General features: G+C 35.6%; 1 protein-coding gene across 5 annotated transcripts in view; it reads right to left on the bottom strand.

The window, feature by feature from the left end:
* GRIK2 (glutamate ionotropic receptor kainate type subunit 2) overlaps positions 1–18,961 on the bottom strand; it is a 370,969-nt gene that overhangs the window by 35,772 nt on the left and 316,236 nt on the right. For all 5 annotated transcript variants that reach the window (XM_027631774.1, XM_027631770.1, XM_027631786.1 and 2 more), the window contains one exon: positions 2,859–3,084. In XM_027631774.1, coding sequence (XP_027487575.1) covers positions 2,859–3,084 — 226 coding nt within the window. The remainder of the gene's footprint in view (positions 1–2,858; positions 3,085–18,961) is intronic.

Below are 18,961 nucleotides of genomic sequence, written 5' to 3'. Positions count from 1 at the left end.
GCTTTTAGTTCTTTTTCTTTTAGTTACTTAAACTGAAGCAAATTGTATTCTCACTAACTATTATTCTATTTGCCTTCAAAATGATCAAGATATGTTACACCTACTTCCTTTTGTGCTGTTCTCCAAAAGTAACCATATCCCTTCTACTGTAGTCAACATAAGGCCCATAACAACTTTATTCTACAAATTTAAACCCATAGGTTTCTACAACTTTGAACCATTAGTCCATCAGATAAACTGGACTTCTTGTAAATTTTGGAGATGATATCTATATCTTCCCTATAGTGTGCCTCTAACACAAATAGTTCTGTATTGTTTTGCTCAAAGTTGCTTCCCAATTAGGCACAAGCAATAACATATACTTTGCATGTAAAGCCATTACGTTGCAGTTTTCCAAGCACTTGACAAGTTACTCTTAGGATTATTAACTCTAAAAAGATATTACTCAACTCTGTGTCTATAAATGTCTTCCCTAATCAGTAAATAATGATTTAATCTACTTCTGTAAATATAACCATGTCATAAGTTCTTTTAAAGACTCCAGAATTATTTTTTCCTGTAGAAAAGAGATTAGCTATAATGCATGAAAATATTTTGCATTATCCACTGCTCTGTGAGGCTTTTTAGCTTCAATAAAGCTAAGAAAAACTATTCTGATAGACAGTATGGATATGCTTCTTCATAATGTTTCCTTTCAACTCTATATGTGAACTATGCATAATTCTAGCAGAGGCTACACAATCTTTTTCCACTGAGACTGTGAAGCTAATACACAGGATACAAAGCCATTATAAATGTCAGTTCTCTCAATAGCATTTTGTAGATATTGCCCAAATATTGGATTAATCTCTTGTACTAAGCTGTTCTGGGAAAGTCCCAGATGCTGTTTTGTTCTCTCTTAATTTCTTTTGTGAAAAGCCTTACTTTGCATCTTATTTTAGGTTCTGTTCTATTTCCCTTTATGAAATTCTCATCTTCTTTTCAGATCCTACTTCAACTTCTTTTGCTAAGTTCAACACTGTTTCAACTCGTTTTACCTCCTTTGATGATCTCTGATTCCTGCAGGTATGTCCTCTATTTTTTTCATCTTGATTAAAAACCTTCGTCAGCTCATATATGCCCTTGTACAACAGTATTGACACAGATAACTTACGTGGAATCTTGTAGAGGAATATGAGCTGAATAATGTCTTTGATATGATTCAAAGTAAGTGAAGAAATAGTGCATGCATAGTGCCTACTCTCCTCGAATAAGGTAGGGGACAAAACCCAAAAGACAATTTGTTAACTTCCTTGACTCTTTACATCCAACTTTTAATCTTCTATACTTAAACTCTAGAATTCTGTTTCTGAATTTATCATTGTTTTAAATCTTTTTTCCCTTATATTTTTCTCTGACTTACAGATAAGCAAAATAATTTCTAGAGTAGCTTGGTCTCTCTGATTCCTATCAGTTCAGTATTTCCATATTTAGTTAGGTTTCTGGGGGATGCTTCAGTTGCTTCAAAAATTTTCATGTGGATTATTCAAGGATTTTAAACTATCACTAAGATTTTATTGTCTCCACACTAAACCTAAATGTAAGGTGGTTTTCACGCTCAAAATAACAAAAGGTTTGTATATTAGAAAATAGAAGATGCCAAAAAGAGCAGCAGAACTGAAATTCCGTCCTTTCTGGCACTTACAGATCTACAGAATATGTTCAGTAATACAAGAGCCACAATAGAACAACGTGAAAAAATTGGTATGAATCAAAACAAGCTGTTCAAAGACAGAATTAATAGAATCATAATTTCTTCAGCAGGTATCCATTTCATAGAAATAATTACTGAAATAATGAAAATTACAAAGATGGTATTACAGTAGAAGTAAAAATATACAACATGTAGTTAAATTTGTATTTGATGATACTAGATAACTCTTTGTCAGAGATACTCCAGTAAAGTTTATTTCTTGAGCTTCCTTACCATGTGTTTGATTTAAAGTACTGGTCACAACTTTCCCCGTACAATGATTTAGTGTATACTATAAACACAGATAAAATCAGTACGAAATGTAACAGCTACCTGAGACCAAAAAAAGCATATTCACATCAATCACAAAATGATAAATTCTTATTTAAAATAAAGTTCAAATAAATTTTTGTCTTAGAAAGAGGTCAGCATAACAGTCTTGCAGTATTGAGTAGGTTCTTTGTGCGGTACTGACAGTCTTTGTGTCACACCATTTTCTATTCCCGTCTATTCTGAAATCTAAAGCCAGGTCCTCAGCTCACATCTTTCAAAATGTAGTTGGCTTTTAATCTTTCAACCAAAGTTTTGTACCTAGTAAAGAACACCTGAACTGGAAAATATTTACAGGATTGGAATTGCCATGCAAAACCATATTGCACATGGTTAATTCAATATTTGTTTTGTCTGCAACATGGTATGGAATCTTTCCTCCTCTTTTAACAGTCTCAATGATTAGCTCTCTCACTATAGAAGCATTTGTTAATGCAAACCTTGCACGACTAGGACCTTATTCTCTGAAGAGAAACATCAACATCTTTAAAACATTTTTTTATAAAATAAAGTGCTGTGAAAAGTACTTTTGTTGTTGTTGAGCATGTGGAAGGTAAGTAAGAGAAATTTATCATATGAAATGTCTGATTTTTATAAAGTAATTACCTTTTCCTGTTTGAAAAATACAAAAAAGTCCACAAATATTGACAGAATATGTATTTTCCCCAGGTGGAAAAAAGAGAATGTCGAAAAATGTTAGCAATGTAGAGACAGAAACAGTGTACTGGACATTTTCTATGCTACTACAGCAACTAAGATTAATGAACAGAGAACAAATGGTTGACATATCACCTACCCATGGGAGTTCCAACGCCATAACCTTTGGAGTCTATAAGGCCTCCAATCTGTGTTAGGTTACAGTTCCTCTGTGTGACAAACTCAATGGTTGTCGACTCCATTAAAAATGCATAATCAGAGGTAAGCACACGTTGGATACCTTCTTCATTACTTTTGACAAGTACTGACTGCCTCCTGCTACTCATGAAGGCCCACATCTTGTCGTAAGTGGAGATTTTGGATTTCTGAAAGACAAATATTAGATGCAACATGAATATGAATAGTACACCTGTAAGAGTGAAAGCAAATTCTCAGTTTGCACATTGCTCTCTTATGAGATTTTACTACCTGTCAGTTTTTACCCAGGCATTCTTTTAAGGGTGCCTGTACCTTTCATCTCATCTGTAATTTTCATCTTCACTTTGTAAAAAAAAAACCCAGCTGGACAGAATCTCAAATGTGCAATATGTGTTGTTTATCTGGTTTTTTATTGTTCATATGTTATATATATGGAAAACTATTAAATATTTCACTGTAGCCCAGATAAGCAACAATGTTATGGAGTTTTACAGGAGAATCTGTGGATTCTGACAAAATTGAAATTTCACTCATTTCAATTTCTCAGCTGAACAGTTCTGAAAACCTAAAGCACAGTGTGGCAGTCCGAAGTAATCAAAGCACTTACAGACAGCAGTATATGGAGAAAACATTTTTGAAGTAGAGGGCAGCTAACATTTTATCCATGGTACATGACAAAAATACTTGGAGAAAGATTTCAGGTAAGAGATAGTATCATTCTCTGGTCACACTAATGCTATCTTGCCTTTCATAAATTGCCTACTAAAAGTCCTAAAAATGAATATGTGCTTTCTGATTTAATATTTCTGGAATACAAGGAAATGTTATAGGAAGAGAGTCAGTAATCTGGGACAAAGGTATCAGTAGTTTGGAAGAAAATAATGATGTGCAACTACAGAGGAGTTGCTTCCCTTTTTTCACCTCAGTAATTACCTTCCTTCATTTTTGTAAAACACAGTGCTTAAGAGCTCATAATGACTGGATAAACTGAAGGTATTAAAAGTACTGAACATTTTATATTATATTTGTCCCATCTGTTTAATAACATTTAAAACTCAAAATGTATCAGAAAATGATCTGTAATGTTAAATCTTGCCTAGTAACTAAAATGTAGAAATACAATGTGAGCACTCATATTATCAGACTTTTTACAGTCTTTCCTGTTTTAATGTCAGCCCTAAACATAATTCTACCATCAGCTCTGGTGGAAATACTAAACAAAGATTGACACTGCAAACCTTTCTGAAGTTCAGCTGATTGACAGCCAGAAATTCTGCCCCAGAGTAGAATTAACAGTATATGTGGAATAAAAAGAACATTTATTTAGAAAAAAGAGATTATTGTTCCCCTGCTGAGACACAATCCAAGAGTTACTTCACTCTGCCTGAGGACTTAGCAAATCAAGCATTTAAACTAAGTCTAGTGTCAACGCTAAAAGAACTGAAGAGTTTTAGGGCTCTGCATTATGTGGTTGTTACTGTACTGAACATAGGCTGGGACTGATTTCAAAAGATCTTAGTAACAATGAAAGGGGAAAGCGTTCTTCCTCAGAATATACTGTGAACACATAGAATAGAGAAGACCAGACAGCTATGGACTGTCCTCATAGGGTTTGCTTTTTACATCAAATAATTCTTACAAGCATTTAATGTTGCATTGTAGCATAATGTACTTTAAGCAATGCACATCAGCTCTGTAGGAATCTAAATTACTGTGTAATACAGTAAAAGGCGGAAAAAAATGTTTTTCAGTAGTTGTAAAATTTTACCAAGAACCTGTATTTAACTCTTTTGTCACAGTCTTTATCCCAGTAAATATTTTAACCACTATAAATAACCTGAGCAATATGAAATATTGGTGGAGAAAACAATTTCAGTAAATGGTTAGATACACATTGCTGACACATACTGAGGAAAAAAAAAAAAGAGAAAAAAAATGAGTTATAATGAAAAAACAATGAAAGAATGAACTGCAATACATACATATTTCTAGATTTTTGTTGAGAAAAAGAATTACCTCCAGTATGAAAACATGTTAGCAAGGACAATTTGTTGGTCTCTACTGAAGCATTACAGCATGTGAAAAAAATACTATGTCCTCTAAAGGACAGAGTGCTCATATTATGATGACTGATTTAATCAACCAGGATGAAGCCACAGTTAATATTGAATAGCAAAGAAAAAATGCCATCAACAAAATCAGAGAAAGCTCCTGCACAGGACAGCTCATTTACTGGAATAATTAAAATAAAAACATTAAAAAGGTCTATACATGATTAATGAGACTGTAAAAGAGAACACAAAATCTAAAATATCAGTGCACATGGCTCACCACTATAAAGCTAACAGGGGTGACAGAAATGCAGAGAGATATCTCAGCTTTCTCATATAGGCAGAACACTATAATGCCTTTGGACTACTTTCTTCCAACCCTAAAAGCTAAAATGATGCCAGAAAAAATGCCCTTCTACTTGTGATCTCTAAATTCTAATTAGTGTTCAGAAATTCTTACCAAAGAAAAATAGTATAGGTTAAGGATTTTTTATATTTTTTTAATGCACAACAAAATTTTTTTTAATCTCAAAATAAATTAAAAAAACCTCCATCATTTGATTTAGGAAAATACAGTCACAAATAGTTTTCCCGTGTTTGGCAAAATACTCGGCAAAGTCATTGACGAAAATCAAGAAGCCAGAACAATCAAAAGCATCAGGAGCTTATTTGACATTGAACTGAAGAGAATGACTCCAATATATACATATTGCTTCTTGTGGTTATGACTGTATCATCCATACTGTTAGAAGCAGATGCTGCAATTTACATTATGTTTCCATCTTCTTTCACTGTGTGCAAATCAACCTGGTTAATCAACTTATATAGTCTGTCAATGAAGTGTATTATTTTATCTGGGCTAGTACACCATATTGTTTCCTCTAACTGGAAATCACTGTCTGGAAATCCAACCTAACTTGAAATCAACCAGAAATGATGTCTGTATAAGGTAACTTGTGGTGACATGATTTATCATGCTTGTATTCCCTCAGAAATGCTGAAGACAATGCACAGTAGTAAGAAAGCTGCTTTGCAGTGTTTGAATTTCACTGGAATAAAAAAAGAGAACTAACTAATAGGAAAGCTGGAAACGAAAAGATTAAGCAAGTCTAGAAACTCATTTACCTGATGCATAAAATGGTAGCTCTCACAATGACATTCAGAGGATACTGTCAGTGTCATACTCAACATTCATAAATTAAACATCATTGCAAGATAACTAGGCATGTCAGGGACTACAAATGGAGCCATGGCAAAGACAATGAGTCAGTCAAAATCAAATGCTATGTACAAATATGAGTCTGGAAACAGAATGAATTATTGTCAGTAATGTGTTACTTCTTCATTCTGACGCACTGGGTAGGAAAGACAAATGTCTGAGCAGTGTGACTCTGGACCATGAGGTTAGAAAAATATCAGGATGTTGAATAAGTGCCAGAATAAACAAGGATCAAAGGACAAGGAAGCAGACCTCATGATACAAGTCAGAAGTGGATAAATGCACAGTAAAATATGCTAGGCAAAGTATGACACTTTTCTACAAAGGAAAATTACAGATCCATTAATGGAGATTTTTATTTTAATGATTGCTTACAACTTCTTTCCTGGCTTCTAAAAGCAGTTCATGCCACAGAAAATGCTTCAGCTTTGCTTGCACCCATGCAATATTTAAACTCAAAAGAGGCTGTGATAACTAAGGAAAGATTAAAGGTAATTAAAATCAAAATTTTGAGAAAAAAATAAGTTAAAAAATTCTGTAACGCAGTACTTATATATTTTATGAAAGCACTCTCCACCACATAAGAATTAAATCATCACAATTATTATGCCAGAAAAAAAACCCACAGACTCCCAATTCTACTACAGTATTTTCCATTTATGACACAGTTTATGACAGCTATGTGACTTCTCTTTTCCTGAGCATTGCATGCTTAGTGGACACAGGCCAATACCCTTAAAGTTGATTCATAGATCTTTTTAAAGCCAAAGGAACAATTTTGCACATTAATTCTGACCCTCTGTAATACACAAACTATTGAAATGTCACTCCTGAATGACCTCACCAAGTTCAACACCTATGTGTTTGCACTGACAAAAAGAATGACATATGAAGAGAGATTTCATAAAGACCAATCTCTGTGAGCCTTAGCAAGGTGACCAACATGGTCTCTCACAGCATCTTTGACAAAAATTTAGAAGGATAAGGACTGGATGGATGAAGGACAGGACAGGTGGAGAACTTGGAAAGTAGTAGTTAACAGCTCAAGGACAGATTAGCATCTTACCAGGAGCTGAGTATCTCAAGGGTCAGTCCTAGACCTGATACTACTCAATATCTTTATAAACAGTTTGGAAAATGGTATTGATAGCACCCTCATCAAGTTTGTAGATGATACAAAACAGAGAGGAGAGGTAGAAACACTGAAAAAAAGAATTACCATGAAGGTAGACCACAAGAGGCTTGAAAATTAGTATAACAGGAATTGTATGAAGTTGTATCTGGTTTGCTTGAGCAGTTTTGGTAGCAGACGGGCTACAGGGGTGGATTCTGTGAGAAGCTGCCAGAAGCTTTCCCCATATCCAACAGAGCCAATGCCAGACGGCTCCAAGACGGACTTACCACTGGCCAAGGCCGAGCCAATCAGGGGTGATAGTAACACCTCTGTGATAACTTATTGAAAAAGGAAAAAAAAAAAAGTTGTTGTGCTTTGAAAATTACAGCCAGAGAAAAGCAGAATGAGAACATGTGAACATCTCTGCAGACACCAAGGTCAGTGGAGAAGGAGGGGGAGAGGGTGCTTAAGGCACCAGAGTTGAGGTTACCCTGCAGCCCATGGTGCAGACCACAGTGGAGCAACCGCCCCCCTGCAGCCCATGGAGGATCACAGGAGTGCAGAAATCCACATACAGCCCATGGAGAAGCCCATGCTGGAGCAGGTAGACGCCCAAAGGAGGCTCTGACCCCATGGGAGACCCAGGATGGAACAGAGTCCTGGCTGGGACCTGGTGACCTGTGGAGAGAGTAGCGCATGTTGGAGTAGGTTTTCTTGGTAGGACTTGTGGCCCTGTGGGGTACCCACGCTGGTGCAACCTGTACCTGAAGGACTGCACCCCATGGAAAAGTGACCCACATTGCAGCAGCTTGTGAACAACTGTTGCCTGTGGGATGGACTCACACCAGACAGGTTCGTGTGGAAGGACTGTCTCCCATGGAAAGGACCCCAAGGGGAGCAGGGGAAGGACTCCTCTCCCTGAGCAGCAGCAGAAACAACCTGTGATGAACTGACCATAAACTCCATTCCCTGTCTCCTTGCACCACTGGTGGAAGAGGAGAACTTGGGAAGGAGGCAGGAGTAGGGGGAAGGTGTTTTAAGATTTATTTTACTTCTCATTCTCTGCTCTGATTCTGTTAATAATAAATTTGATAAATAACCCCATTTTGAGTCTGTTTTGCCCATGATGGTAATCAGTGAGTGATCTCTCCCAGTCCTTATCCTTATCATGAACCTTTCATTATATTTCCACTCCTCTGTCCTGTCACAGAGAGGAGTTAGAAGGTGGCTTTAGTGGGTACCTGGCATCCAGCCAGGGTCAACCCACTACAGAGGTTTAAGAAAGATAAATGCAAAGTCGACTGGAAGAAAGTAATTCCAAAGATCCATCCTGGCTGGGAATTGACTGGTGGGTGTCTATTTCAGCTGAAAATTATTTATGGTACCAAGACAGCTAGAAGAACATAAGTAAGCAGCCCATCTTTGCAGCAGGAAAGCAAACTGCAGGCCAGATCAGCAAGACTATAGCCAACAGAAAAAGAGATGTGATTAATGCACAATACTTGGCACTTGTCAAGCTGCGTCAGGAATGCCGTGTCCAATTTTGGTCCTCTGAATTCAAAGAGAGATGTTAACATTGGAGAGTGTCCATCAAGGTGATCAGAAGATTAGAGACCTCAACCCACAAAGAAAGATTTATGGAAATGGTGTTCTAGAAAGGAAGGCTTATAGAGAATCTAATCACCTTCTTCCATTACCTAAAGAGAATGTTAAGAGAGAATTTGAAGATACTCTCCTCATTAGGAAGCATAGTGACAGAATAAGAGGCCATGGCTCAAGCTGTTGATGGAAAGTTCTTTGCGGATATAAGGAAAATATTCTTCACCATGAGAAAAACCAAGCACTGGAACATGTAGCTAAGAGAAGCAGCAGAATCAGCGCACTGGAAGTATTTGAGACAGCCTAATGTAACTCTGAATAAGTTAATCTAAGATCATGCTTTCGATTAGGAAAACGGATCTCCTCCAACAAGACAGGGATGCCTAGAGATCCCTTCCAACTTTGAGTTTTCATTGATTTCTTCGGTTCTTTGACACTCAAGTAGAACTCATCCCAGCTGTTTCATATATGAGCCTTTGGAAATCCTGAACACCAGTATAAGAATCAAAACTTAATTGTTCATATAGTAAGTTATTTTATTAATTCCTTATTCTTTTGTACGTTTGATGTTTTCTTTTGGCACATGCCCTAAATCTACATAGCTGCGAAACAAGATAGAAAATGCATTTCTGATGTTCTTAATGATGGCAAAAGCACTGATGTATCTCAAGAATTTTTTCTAAACAAAAGAAGTCTAGATGTCAAATTTAGGTGAAGAAAACATTTTAACCAATCCTCTTATGGCTTATAGATGTTCTAAAACATCTGAGATATGTCTCCAGTATTTTAGGCCACAAAGGATTAGTATCATTAATAGATAGTTAAAGTTAATTAATTGAATACATTTCAAATCATATTATGTCAAGCTTAAAACTGAGAGAACAAATGAACAACCTAAGGTAAGGAATGTTTTAGGAATTCTGTAATTCTCCCGAAGTGTTATAAATACAGGAAAATTCAAAGATAAGACTATCTGAAAGAATTCAAACACTTGCATAAATGAAAATAAATTGTAAATAAACATAGACTATTCACTTGCTTGAAGTTTCACCAGATGGAAATTTGTAAAGGCTGATTGTTAATGTTCAAATATCTATCAATGACCAGTGATGTGTTTGTTCTGTTGGACGCTTCATATACTTTACTGTTTCTGTAATTTATATCTGTGCTCACTGATCCACCTCTCCAAGTTCTTAATATGAAACTGAATTCTTTGGAATAGATACTGTTTTCTCCAAGAAGCTCAATGTTTCTGAAGTGGACAACAATGAACCGTTACGAGGTCTTCTGAGCTGAACAGCAATATAAGAAAATAATGATACATATCAGAATCACCCACAGGAATTAGAATAAAAGATGACAGTTCTTATTAATTTTTTAGCTTTACAGTAGCACTACATGTCTTATTGCAGCTATTTTGATTTAAATAATACATTTAAGCATTTTTAATGACTGAAATAATATCTAGTTTCTCATAAACCTTAGTTAATTCTACACTCTGACAGTGCTGTTTTTTGACCCAGCAGAAGCAGTATAATTACCAATTTTGACATAGCTGAGCACGCTATGTGTAAAACGCAATTTGGTCTTAACTGGATATCTGCACCTGATGCCTCCAAAGGATAATACGATGCCACATACAATCCAAACTGTGTATTCAGATAGATGTAGTACACAGTTTTGAATCAGTGCTATAGGATAAGGCATAACTTTTACAGAGCATAGTGCTGATCACTAGCACCATAAGCATACTGAAAATATTGCACATTCTTCCACCTGTGCTGGGCAGCAGACCAGACTTAGATGAGCTTAGTTGTTTTCTATTGCCTAACAGACAAACATTTCAAGTGAACTTCTGAGTATCATCTAATTTTCTTAATGGTTTAGCAACTAATTATAAAAATTACCTGTTCAGTATCATATTTTTTTTTTTTATTCTTTCCTAGAACTATTAGACTAGCTTCCACTCAGCCATCACAGAAAAATGAAAAAGACACACTCTCCTTTTTCAGACTGGTCGTATTCACTCTAACTTCTGACCTCAGGGCATTAGTTTTCTCCTTTTTTTTTTCTTTCCCCCACCCTCACCCCCCAATTTTTTCAGAACTGCTGAGGCCTGAAAACCCCTAAGTGAACCAGACAATTTAGATTTTGTTGTGTCAGCATAAAAACAATAATGCATACAGCGTTCTCTCCTCCATAACGGCAGTTTTTATGGTCCATAGAACACAAACGAAAAAGGTAGGAAAGGTTTTTCTGCCAAGAATAGAGCTACAAGGAATGAAAAATGCAGTGCTCAGAGAAAGACATTTTTACTCTTGCTCTGATTGTGCTGACTTTTTGTTTTAAAAACCAAAGATTTTGAACAAATGTTAAATATTTCAAGTAATTTATGGTTTAAAAACTTCAAACCTTAACGCTATTGAAATAAGTTTTTACTATCAGCTTTGACCTGGAAATAACTAAGGACTTTATATGTCCAAAATCACTAATGGACTTCAGAAAACTTTCACGTCTTTTATAACAGAATGTTTTATAGTCCTCTACTGAATTATAACTAACATCATAAGAGTTCTTGCTGTAAAATACTATGGAAGATGACAAGTGTGATATTTCTCACACTTCTGTAGGTTTCTTCCTCCATAAGTAGGAATAAGAAATTATCAAATTTAATCTGTTTCTAAAGCAGATCCTATATTCTGGATGTTTGTTAAGATAAGCCTGCTGCTGTTCACTCTGCCTGTTCTCAGATACAAACTGCATGTACAAAACTCCACAATTCATTTGCACTGTATCAGAGAGCAATGTCCTTTTCCAAAAGCAGTGGCTGCATAGTTTCATCATTGGAACTGACCATGAAGCTCACAAATATTACTTTAAATATTACCTCTAATAGAATAAGAATTTGTCACAATGCCATGATTTTAATAATTGTAGTCTCACAGCATCTACACCTGTATGAAAAACATTTATGCAATGTTCAAAGCAAAATTAATATGCACCATATTCTAAACACTCTGTTGCTGTGGTGAATTGAAATAAACTTATTGGGTAGCATTAGAAATCAAACTCAGCATCACTTTGATCAAAGATCTCTTTGAATGAGAAGAGAGAGACCACTAATTATTATTTGCCTTTTTTTTCCCCAAAAAAGCACAGTGAAAAATAAATATTGTTGCCTTGCCTTCACAGGTTTCAAAAACTGTATGGAAGTTCCACTGCCAGTTTTTTCTCTAATGGCATGTGTCAAGCAGCAACATCAGCATTAATTACTGCTTGTAATGATAGTCATCAAAATCAGACTAATTGCACAGACAAATTGTTAGAGTTTTTTCCCCTGATAAGTTCACCCATTGGTTCTGTTAACAGACCCAAAAACATATTTTACAAGAAAATGGCCAATAATTTCAAGTATTTCTTCACAAAGTAGCTCATGCAAAATATTTGCCAACAGTGGATTAGCATAAGACACTACTGAGGTATTCTGCAGTGAGATTTGGGTTTAGCATTCAGTACTTTTTTATTACAGCATGTAAATTACCAAACACATTGAACCATATGTGCTAGTTAAGAACAGATGAATCTTTCTCTGCACTTTTCTGGCCTTGGTGACCAGAAAATCGGAGTTAATTCAGGCAAACACAATTGATGCCATATGTGGTTCATATCAAAGGTATAGAGGAGTAGTGGGATATTGATCAGAAGAATTATTTGTTAGCATATCTGTCAGGTCTTGGAATAATTCTGGTAGTTTTATCTTTAAACACCTTTAGTCTCCTAAACAATGTACTTGAGAAGATAAGCAATATTACACGTAAGGAGCTGCTTTTCTTGAACAATGGAGAGATTAAAAAGATCTGGAATTAAAAATTACAGTAAAAGACACAGGAACTTTTCGGCCAAACTTGTTCTTGAAGAATGCATCTTTAGACATTCTGCTTTATTTGTAATTAGGAACAGGCAGAATAAGTATGTGGCAGAACAGTGGGGAAAGGATTCACTTTTCTGCCTTGTTAACTGGTATATTCTATTCTTTTTTTCAGAAGAATTGCTCAAGATTAGCAGCAATAAAGTAATTGAGAATTTCCAAGGAACAAAAAAAGGTGTGGAAATTCGTCAACATTTTGTTTGACCATTCAGTGACTTAATTCAGTAATGTTAGTGTTAAATAATACACCAACACTCAGTCACAAACAATTCTAATACTGTGCTGACTACTTATTTTATTATTGCTCATTAAAAAAGGCCTTAATACATAACTGAACTGTGAAGAATCAGTCTTGAAAAAAACAAAACAAAAGAAAAGCACCATTTTGAGTAGCATTATCATGTGTGATCTTCTGAAACTACTGGTTCAAAATTCAAATATTCCTTACATTTTTGTGGAGGAAAAGTAGAAGCAAAATCAATGAAAAATTCATGCACTATATTTCCACTTCTATATGTAAACTGCAGAAACTTGTGCTGCTCAAAAGCTGCCTATAAATACATAGAATTTACTGTTTCAGTAGAACCTTGGTTAATATATCTTCTTTAAGAATAAATTAGATTGAAATTTAAATTGCAGAAGTAATTTTAATTTGAGCACATTTAACATTGGCTGTAGGAACAGATTTCTGTGACAACACTGAAGTGGTCTCTCGTGTTTGCACTAGAAAGTGTCTGTCATATAGTATGGCCTGATCATTGCAGCCTGAAAATTATGGATGTTCTGTTCACGTTAGTTGCCCTGAATTTTTGGAAAGATTAAGGCAAAAAGTACTGTAACCTCTTATTGCTTCCATTTTCAGCATTTTCTGTGTGCATTTATGATGCAAACACAGGTCCAACTATAGTCTTATTAAACATCATCTTCAATGACAGAAATCAAAGTTAAAATGATACTAACATTGAGCCATATCAGCCAGAACAAGGAAATAAGCAGGCAGAGCCTGAGATGACCTTCCATCAGAAAGCTAGGACAATACCCTGGTGTTTGTTATTTACATATATAAGTGGATATAAGGATATAAGTGATAAGTACCTGTTTTACTTTCATCACAAATTGAAAGCTCTTCAAAGTCTATGAAATACTTGGGAGAAACAAAAAAAATTTATGGTTTCTGTGTTATGGAAAATCTTAGTATTTCAGCAATTTCAGACGCACTGAATTGCAATAAAAAGTGTAATCGCAAAATGTGAAATCAAATTTCAAAAAAGCATTACATAATAGTGTATTAGGAACAAAGTAAACAGCATGACAGGGAAAAAATAGGAGAGAACAAAATTTCATATTTATTTTACCTGGCAGAAAAATTAAGGCAATAGTAAAAATCAAAATTTAAACATGGAATTTTTTATTTTGGGAAAAAAATTATTTTTTATAGAGAATTCCTGGGCTGGTCTAAAAATTTTCAGTGGTACTCAGCAAGATCACATCATGTGAGTTCCAGTACACCTAAATGATATTTTAACCTTTCTAATTAAAAATTTCTGCTGATTCCCACAGGTGACTTTTATTATTGATTTAAATATTATTTGACATTTATGTATTTATAGTTATACATGGTAAATCCAATACTTTTACAATCTATGCATTTTTGGGGCAGAAAAAAATTTTGTATCAACAATGAAATGCTTCAAACATGGCTTGAAATAATTATTACGTGGCCTGCGACTTCCGAGTTCTGAAATACAGTCAGGAGAAGGAACAGATATTTGACATGCACTGACGTGCTCCAACGAAAATCCGTGTTTCATCACAGAAATATTGTGTGGGCTGGTATGAGATACCATAACTCCTAGAAAATTTACTGTGTTAACGATCATAGGGGGATTGGAACTGAAAGATCTTTAAGGTCCTTCTAACCCAAACCATGCAATGATTATCAGAACTACTGAGGATTCTAGACATTTTTCCACGGAACCACTGGGTGTAGCTGTGCATCATACTGCAGATCTTCCCCTGTCAAACTGTCAGTAAACTGATCAGTTGGACATAAAAAAGTAATTTTGTTATTCATCCAGTAAAAAACTAATGGGAAAAGAATTTCTGGTGTAGTTTGAGCATCCATTAAGAGAAATTTAGATAAATTTATATTATTATCGTTGCTAATCTGCTTACCAAAACAAGTCACCCTTTTCAGGATACTACCTGAAAGCAACTATTTTAGAAACCTTCAATAAATAACAACTAAATATGTATTAAATTTCTATAACAAAAGCTAAGAACATTACCTGTGACTGATTTAATGATTTGCTGTTCATATGTATTACATAACACTGAAAACAATCACAATGAAAACAAAAATAGAGTGAAAGCACAGAAAACTCATACAATTCATTCTACATCGTATACCACTTATACTTCTCTAGTTCCCACATAGTTTGACAAAAATGAACAGTTGCACTGACAATGCTGGTGATTGTATTTTAGCACATTACTGATTCCTCTGTCAACGTGTTATTGTGGTTATATTGTTTTGGTTGACTCTTTAGCTGACTTTTCACTACTCACAGATAGGATTGAAGAGATCACCTATGAGTTTGAAAGCCACTGTTAGAAAACATCTTGTAGCAACACTGCAAACCTGATTTCTCTGCATATGTCAAGAAGAAAGACAGCCAAAGCAGTGACAGTACAAGCAACTTCAAACATAACAAAGTGGATGATTTTTTTTGGGCAAGTAAGGAAATGGTTTCATGTTTATTTTGAATATCAGTCATCTGCTGAGGTTGCTTAAAATGTGCTAATTAACACAATAGATTTTTCTAATGAGGATCTGGATCAGCACCCCTAGCCCATTTTAATATAAACAGCTACAGATAAGTGATAGACATTTTCTGTCAACAATAAAATTAGGGGTGTTGATTTGGATCAACACCCCTAGCCCATTTTAATATAAACAGCTACAGATAAGTGATAGACATTTTCTGTCAACAATAAAATTAGTAAAGAAAAATAACTTTCTTTAAGGTGTATAGCTCCATAAAAATTTTTAACTTAAGTCACAAGACCTGAATCAGCTTCTGTGGTTTCCTCTTAGTAATAGTTAATGTCAGTAGTGTGCATCAACACTATGCATTCAATGTGATCTCTCAAACGGGGACAAGTATTATAATCTTATTAATTTGCATATATATTCTTATAATTTATTCTTGTAATTTGATTCTGGTTTATGTTTATCTGACAAAGTTGCACTGAACCTTTCAGCAAGGTGACAATTTATCGAAGATCTCTGGGGAAGGTATATTCATGTTCATATGACAGATTTGATAGCATCTGTTAATTAGCCCACTCTATCCATTCAGATCATGGCAGTATTTCCCATAATTCTAGAACCGTTTTTTTCTAGCAAAAAATTTATCCAATGAGAATGGACAGTAATTAGATATTATGGTATCTCTGATTTTTTTTTTTAATTTTAGATTTAAATACATAAGTAGGAACTTATTAAGTCTAAAGAAACACCAAACCAAAAAAAAAAAAACACCACAAATCACAGTCCCATAATTACAGCAGTTTCTTTGGATTCTAATTACTCTCCAATTGATTTTCTCCTTTTGAGCTAAACATTAGAATAAAGAAAATCCCAGTAACTTGCTTATTTGCTCTATTTACTCCAAGGTTGCAAAATCATACACACGATTCTTCTGGTTCTGCTTTCTGTTAACTATTATCCTAATGGGACTTGTAAGTGAGAAAATTCATGTGTTGAGAGAAAGACAGTTTAACAGGTAAAGCAAAAGCTGTGTGCACAAGCAAAGCACAACAAGGAATTCATTCATCACTTCCCGTGGACAGGTAGATGTTCAGCCATTTCCAGGAAAGCTGGGCTCTGTCATGTGTACCCATTACTTGGGAAAACAAATGCCATCACTCGAAATATCCTACCCCCTCCCCCTTCCTTCTTATTTCCCCAGCTTTATAGGCTAAGCATAATCACAAACGGTGTGGAATATCCCTTGTTCCTGTTCTGTAAGAGGATGGCCCATGTACCAGTGTCCCAGATTACCACAGCAATCACAGAATCACAAAATTGTTGAGGTTGAAAGGAACGTCTGGAGATCATTTGGCCCAAAATCTTGCTTCAAGGAAAGTCTAGCAGAGCAGGTTGCCTAGGGCATTGTCTAAGGTTTGAGTGTTTCCAAGGATGGAGATCCCACAGTCTCTTTGGGCAACATTTTCTAGTGCTTGACCTTGGCAGTAAAATGTTTAAATATAAATTCTCATATTTTAATTCTTGCCTACTGCTTTGTCTTCTTTCACTGGATACTGCCAAGAAGAGTCTGGCTCCATCACTTTTATAACCTCCCATCAGGTATTTATAAACATCAGTCTACATTCCCCACATGCAACCTTTCTCTCTTCCAGGCTAAACAAATACAGCTCTCTCACCTCTCTTAGAATGATGGATGCTCCAGTACTTTAATATACTGGGGTTTTGACATTTTCTTTTGTTGACCTGCATGAGGTTGCTACCTGCCCACTTCACTAGGCTGTTGAAGTTCCTCTGAATGGCAGCACCACATCCAGTCTATCAACTACTCCTCTCAGTTTTGTATCATCTGTAAACTTGCTGAGGGTCCACTCTGTCCTACCATCCAGGTCATGAATGAATCTGTATGGGACCCAATATCAACCCTGAGGTGTTGTTCTATGTTTGCAACTGAAATCCAGCTGCACTTCAAGCTACTCATAACAACCCTTTGAACCTGGCAGTTCAACCAGTATTTATTCCTACTCACTTTTCACTTAATCTGGTCCATACTAAACTAGATAGACACCCTTCACCTATGATATAGAAGAAAAATTTTTCCTGGTGTTGTCCTGGTGTTGATCTCCCTTCCAAAGTCTAGTGAAGGCATTTAAATAACCTGTAAGAGTCTCTTCATATTACTTATCCTAAGGTTTTGTAGATAAAGTAGATTTCTGTTACACTGAAGAGACAAAGAATCATAAAATCATAGAATATCCTGAGTTGGAAGGGACCCATGAGGATTATCAAAGTCCAACTACCGATCTTACACAGCACTGCTTTAAGAATCATACCATGTGCCTAAGACAGTTGTCCAAACACTTCTTGAACTCTGGCAGGCTTGGTGCTGTGACCACCACCCTGGGGAGCCTATTCCAGTGCTGAACCACCCTCTGGGTGAAGAACTTCTTTCTAATATCCAACCTAAACCTCTCCTGACAGAACTTCAGGCCATTCTCTTTGGTCCTGTCACTGGTCACCAGAGAGAAGAGATCAGTGCCTGCCCCTCAGCTTCTCTTCATGAGGAAGCAGCAGATTGCTATGAGGTCTCCCCTCAGTCTCCTCTTCTCCAGGTTGAACAAGCCAAGTAATCTTAGTCACTTCTCATCCCATCTTTTTTATATACCCATTTTGCCTATGTTTTGTCTTCACGGACAAAAAGTAAACACTTATCTCCATTTAGCTCTATCAATGCACAGGTTTTTTTGCTAGGTATAATGCCTTGATTTCAGACTCTACTGCTTCTTATTTTAAATCCACTTCCTCTGCTGTTTAGAGATGTTAGTTTACTAACATTTTGAAAGACAAAATGACATCTCTGCTGCCCCCAACATAAGTAAAAAATTGAAAAACTTTACTTTTTTTTTGTGTGTAGTTTTTACTAAAATCAGTCTTAAAAAGCTCAGTTTCTCTATTCAAAACAAAGTTTTCATAATTCTGTTTTATCTTTCTCTAGAATTTTTCTTAGCTGTCTTCCTATTGATTAGGGAAAAAAAAGAATTGTTATCTCAATGAGTGCTTGTCTTAAAAACATCTACTGAGAATTCATTAAAGTTTGCCCACTGTGCCTTATCAATCTGAACCTGATTCTGTGACCTTTATGTCTCACGTTAAAAATTTCGATCTGTTTTAAATCACTAGCTTAGCTGGTTTTTTCTCTGTTTGCCTGCACCAAAATACTCTTTATTCACGTCAACTGTTTTGACCCTCACTCAATGATTAATGCCTAAAGAAGAGATATGTTAAGCATTTGCTTTGACCAGCTTATTTTTCCACTTTCAGGTTTTTTATATCCTTTGAGTCTTTTTTTGATATGTATGAATT

The sequence above is a fragment of the Corapipo altera genome, unplaced genomic scaffold (assembly GCF_003945725.1).
Source record: "Corapipo altera isolate COAL_440 unplaced genomic scaffold, ASM394572v1 2b, whole genome shotgun sequence".
Classification (NCBI taxonomy): domain Eukaryota; kingdom Metazoa; phylum Chordata; class Aves; order Passeriformes; family Pipridae; genus Corapipo; species Corapipo altera.
Note: the sequence above shows the minus strand (reverse complement) of the source record. Positions and strands in the feature narration are given on the sequence as shown.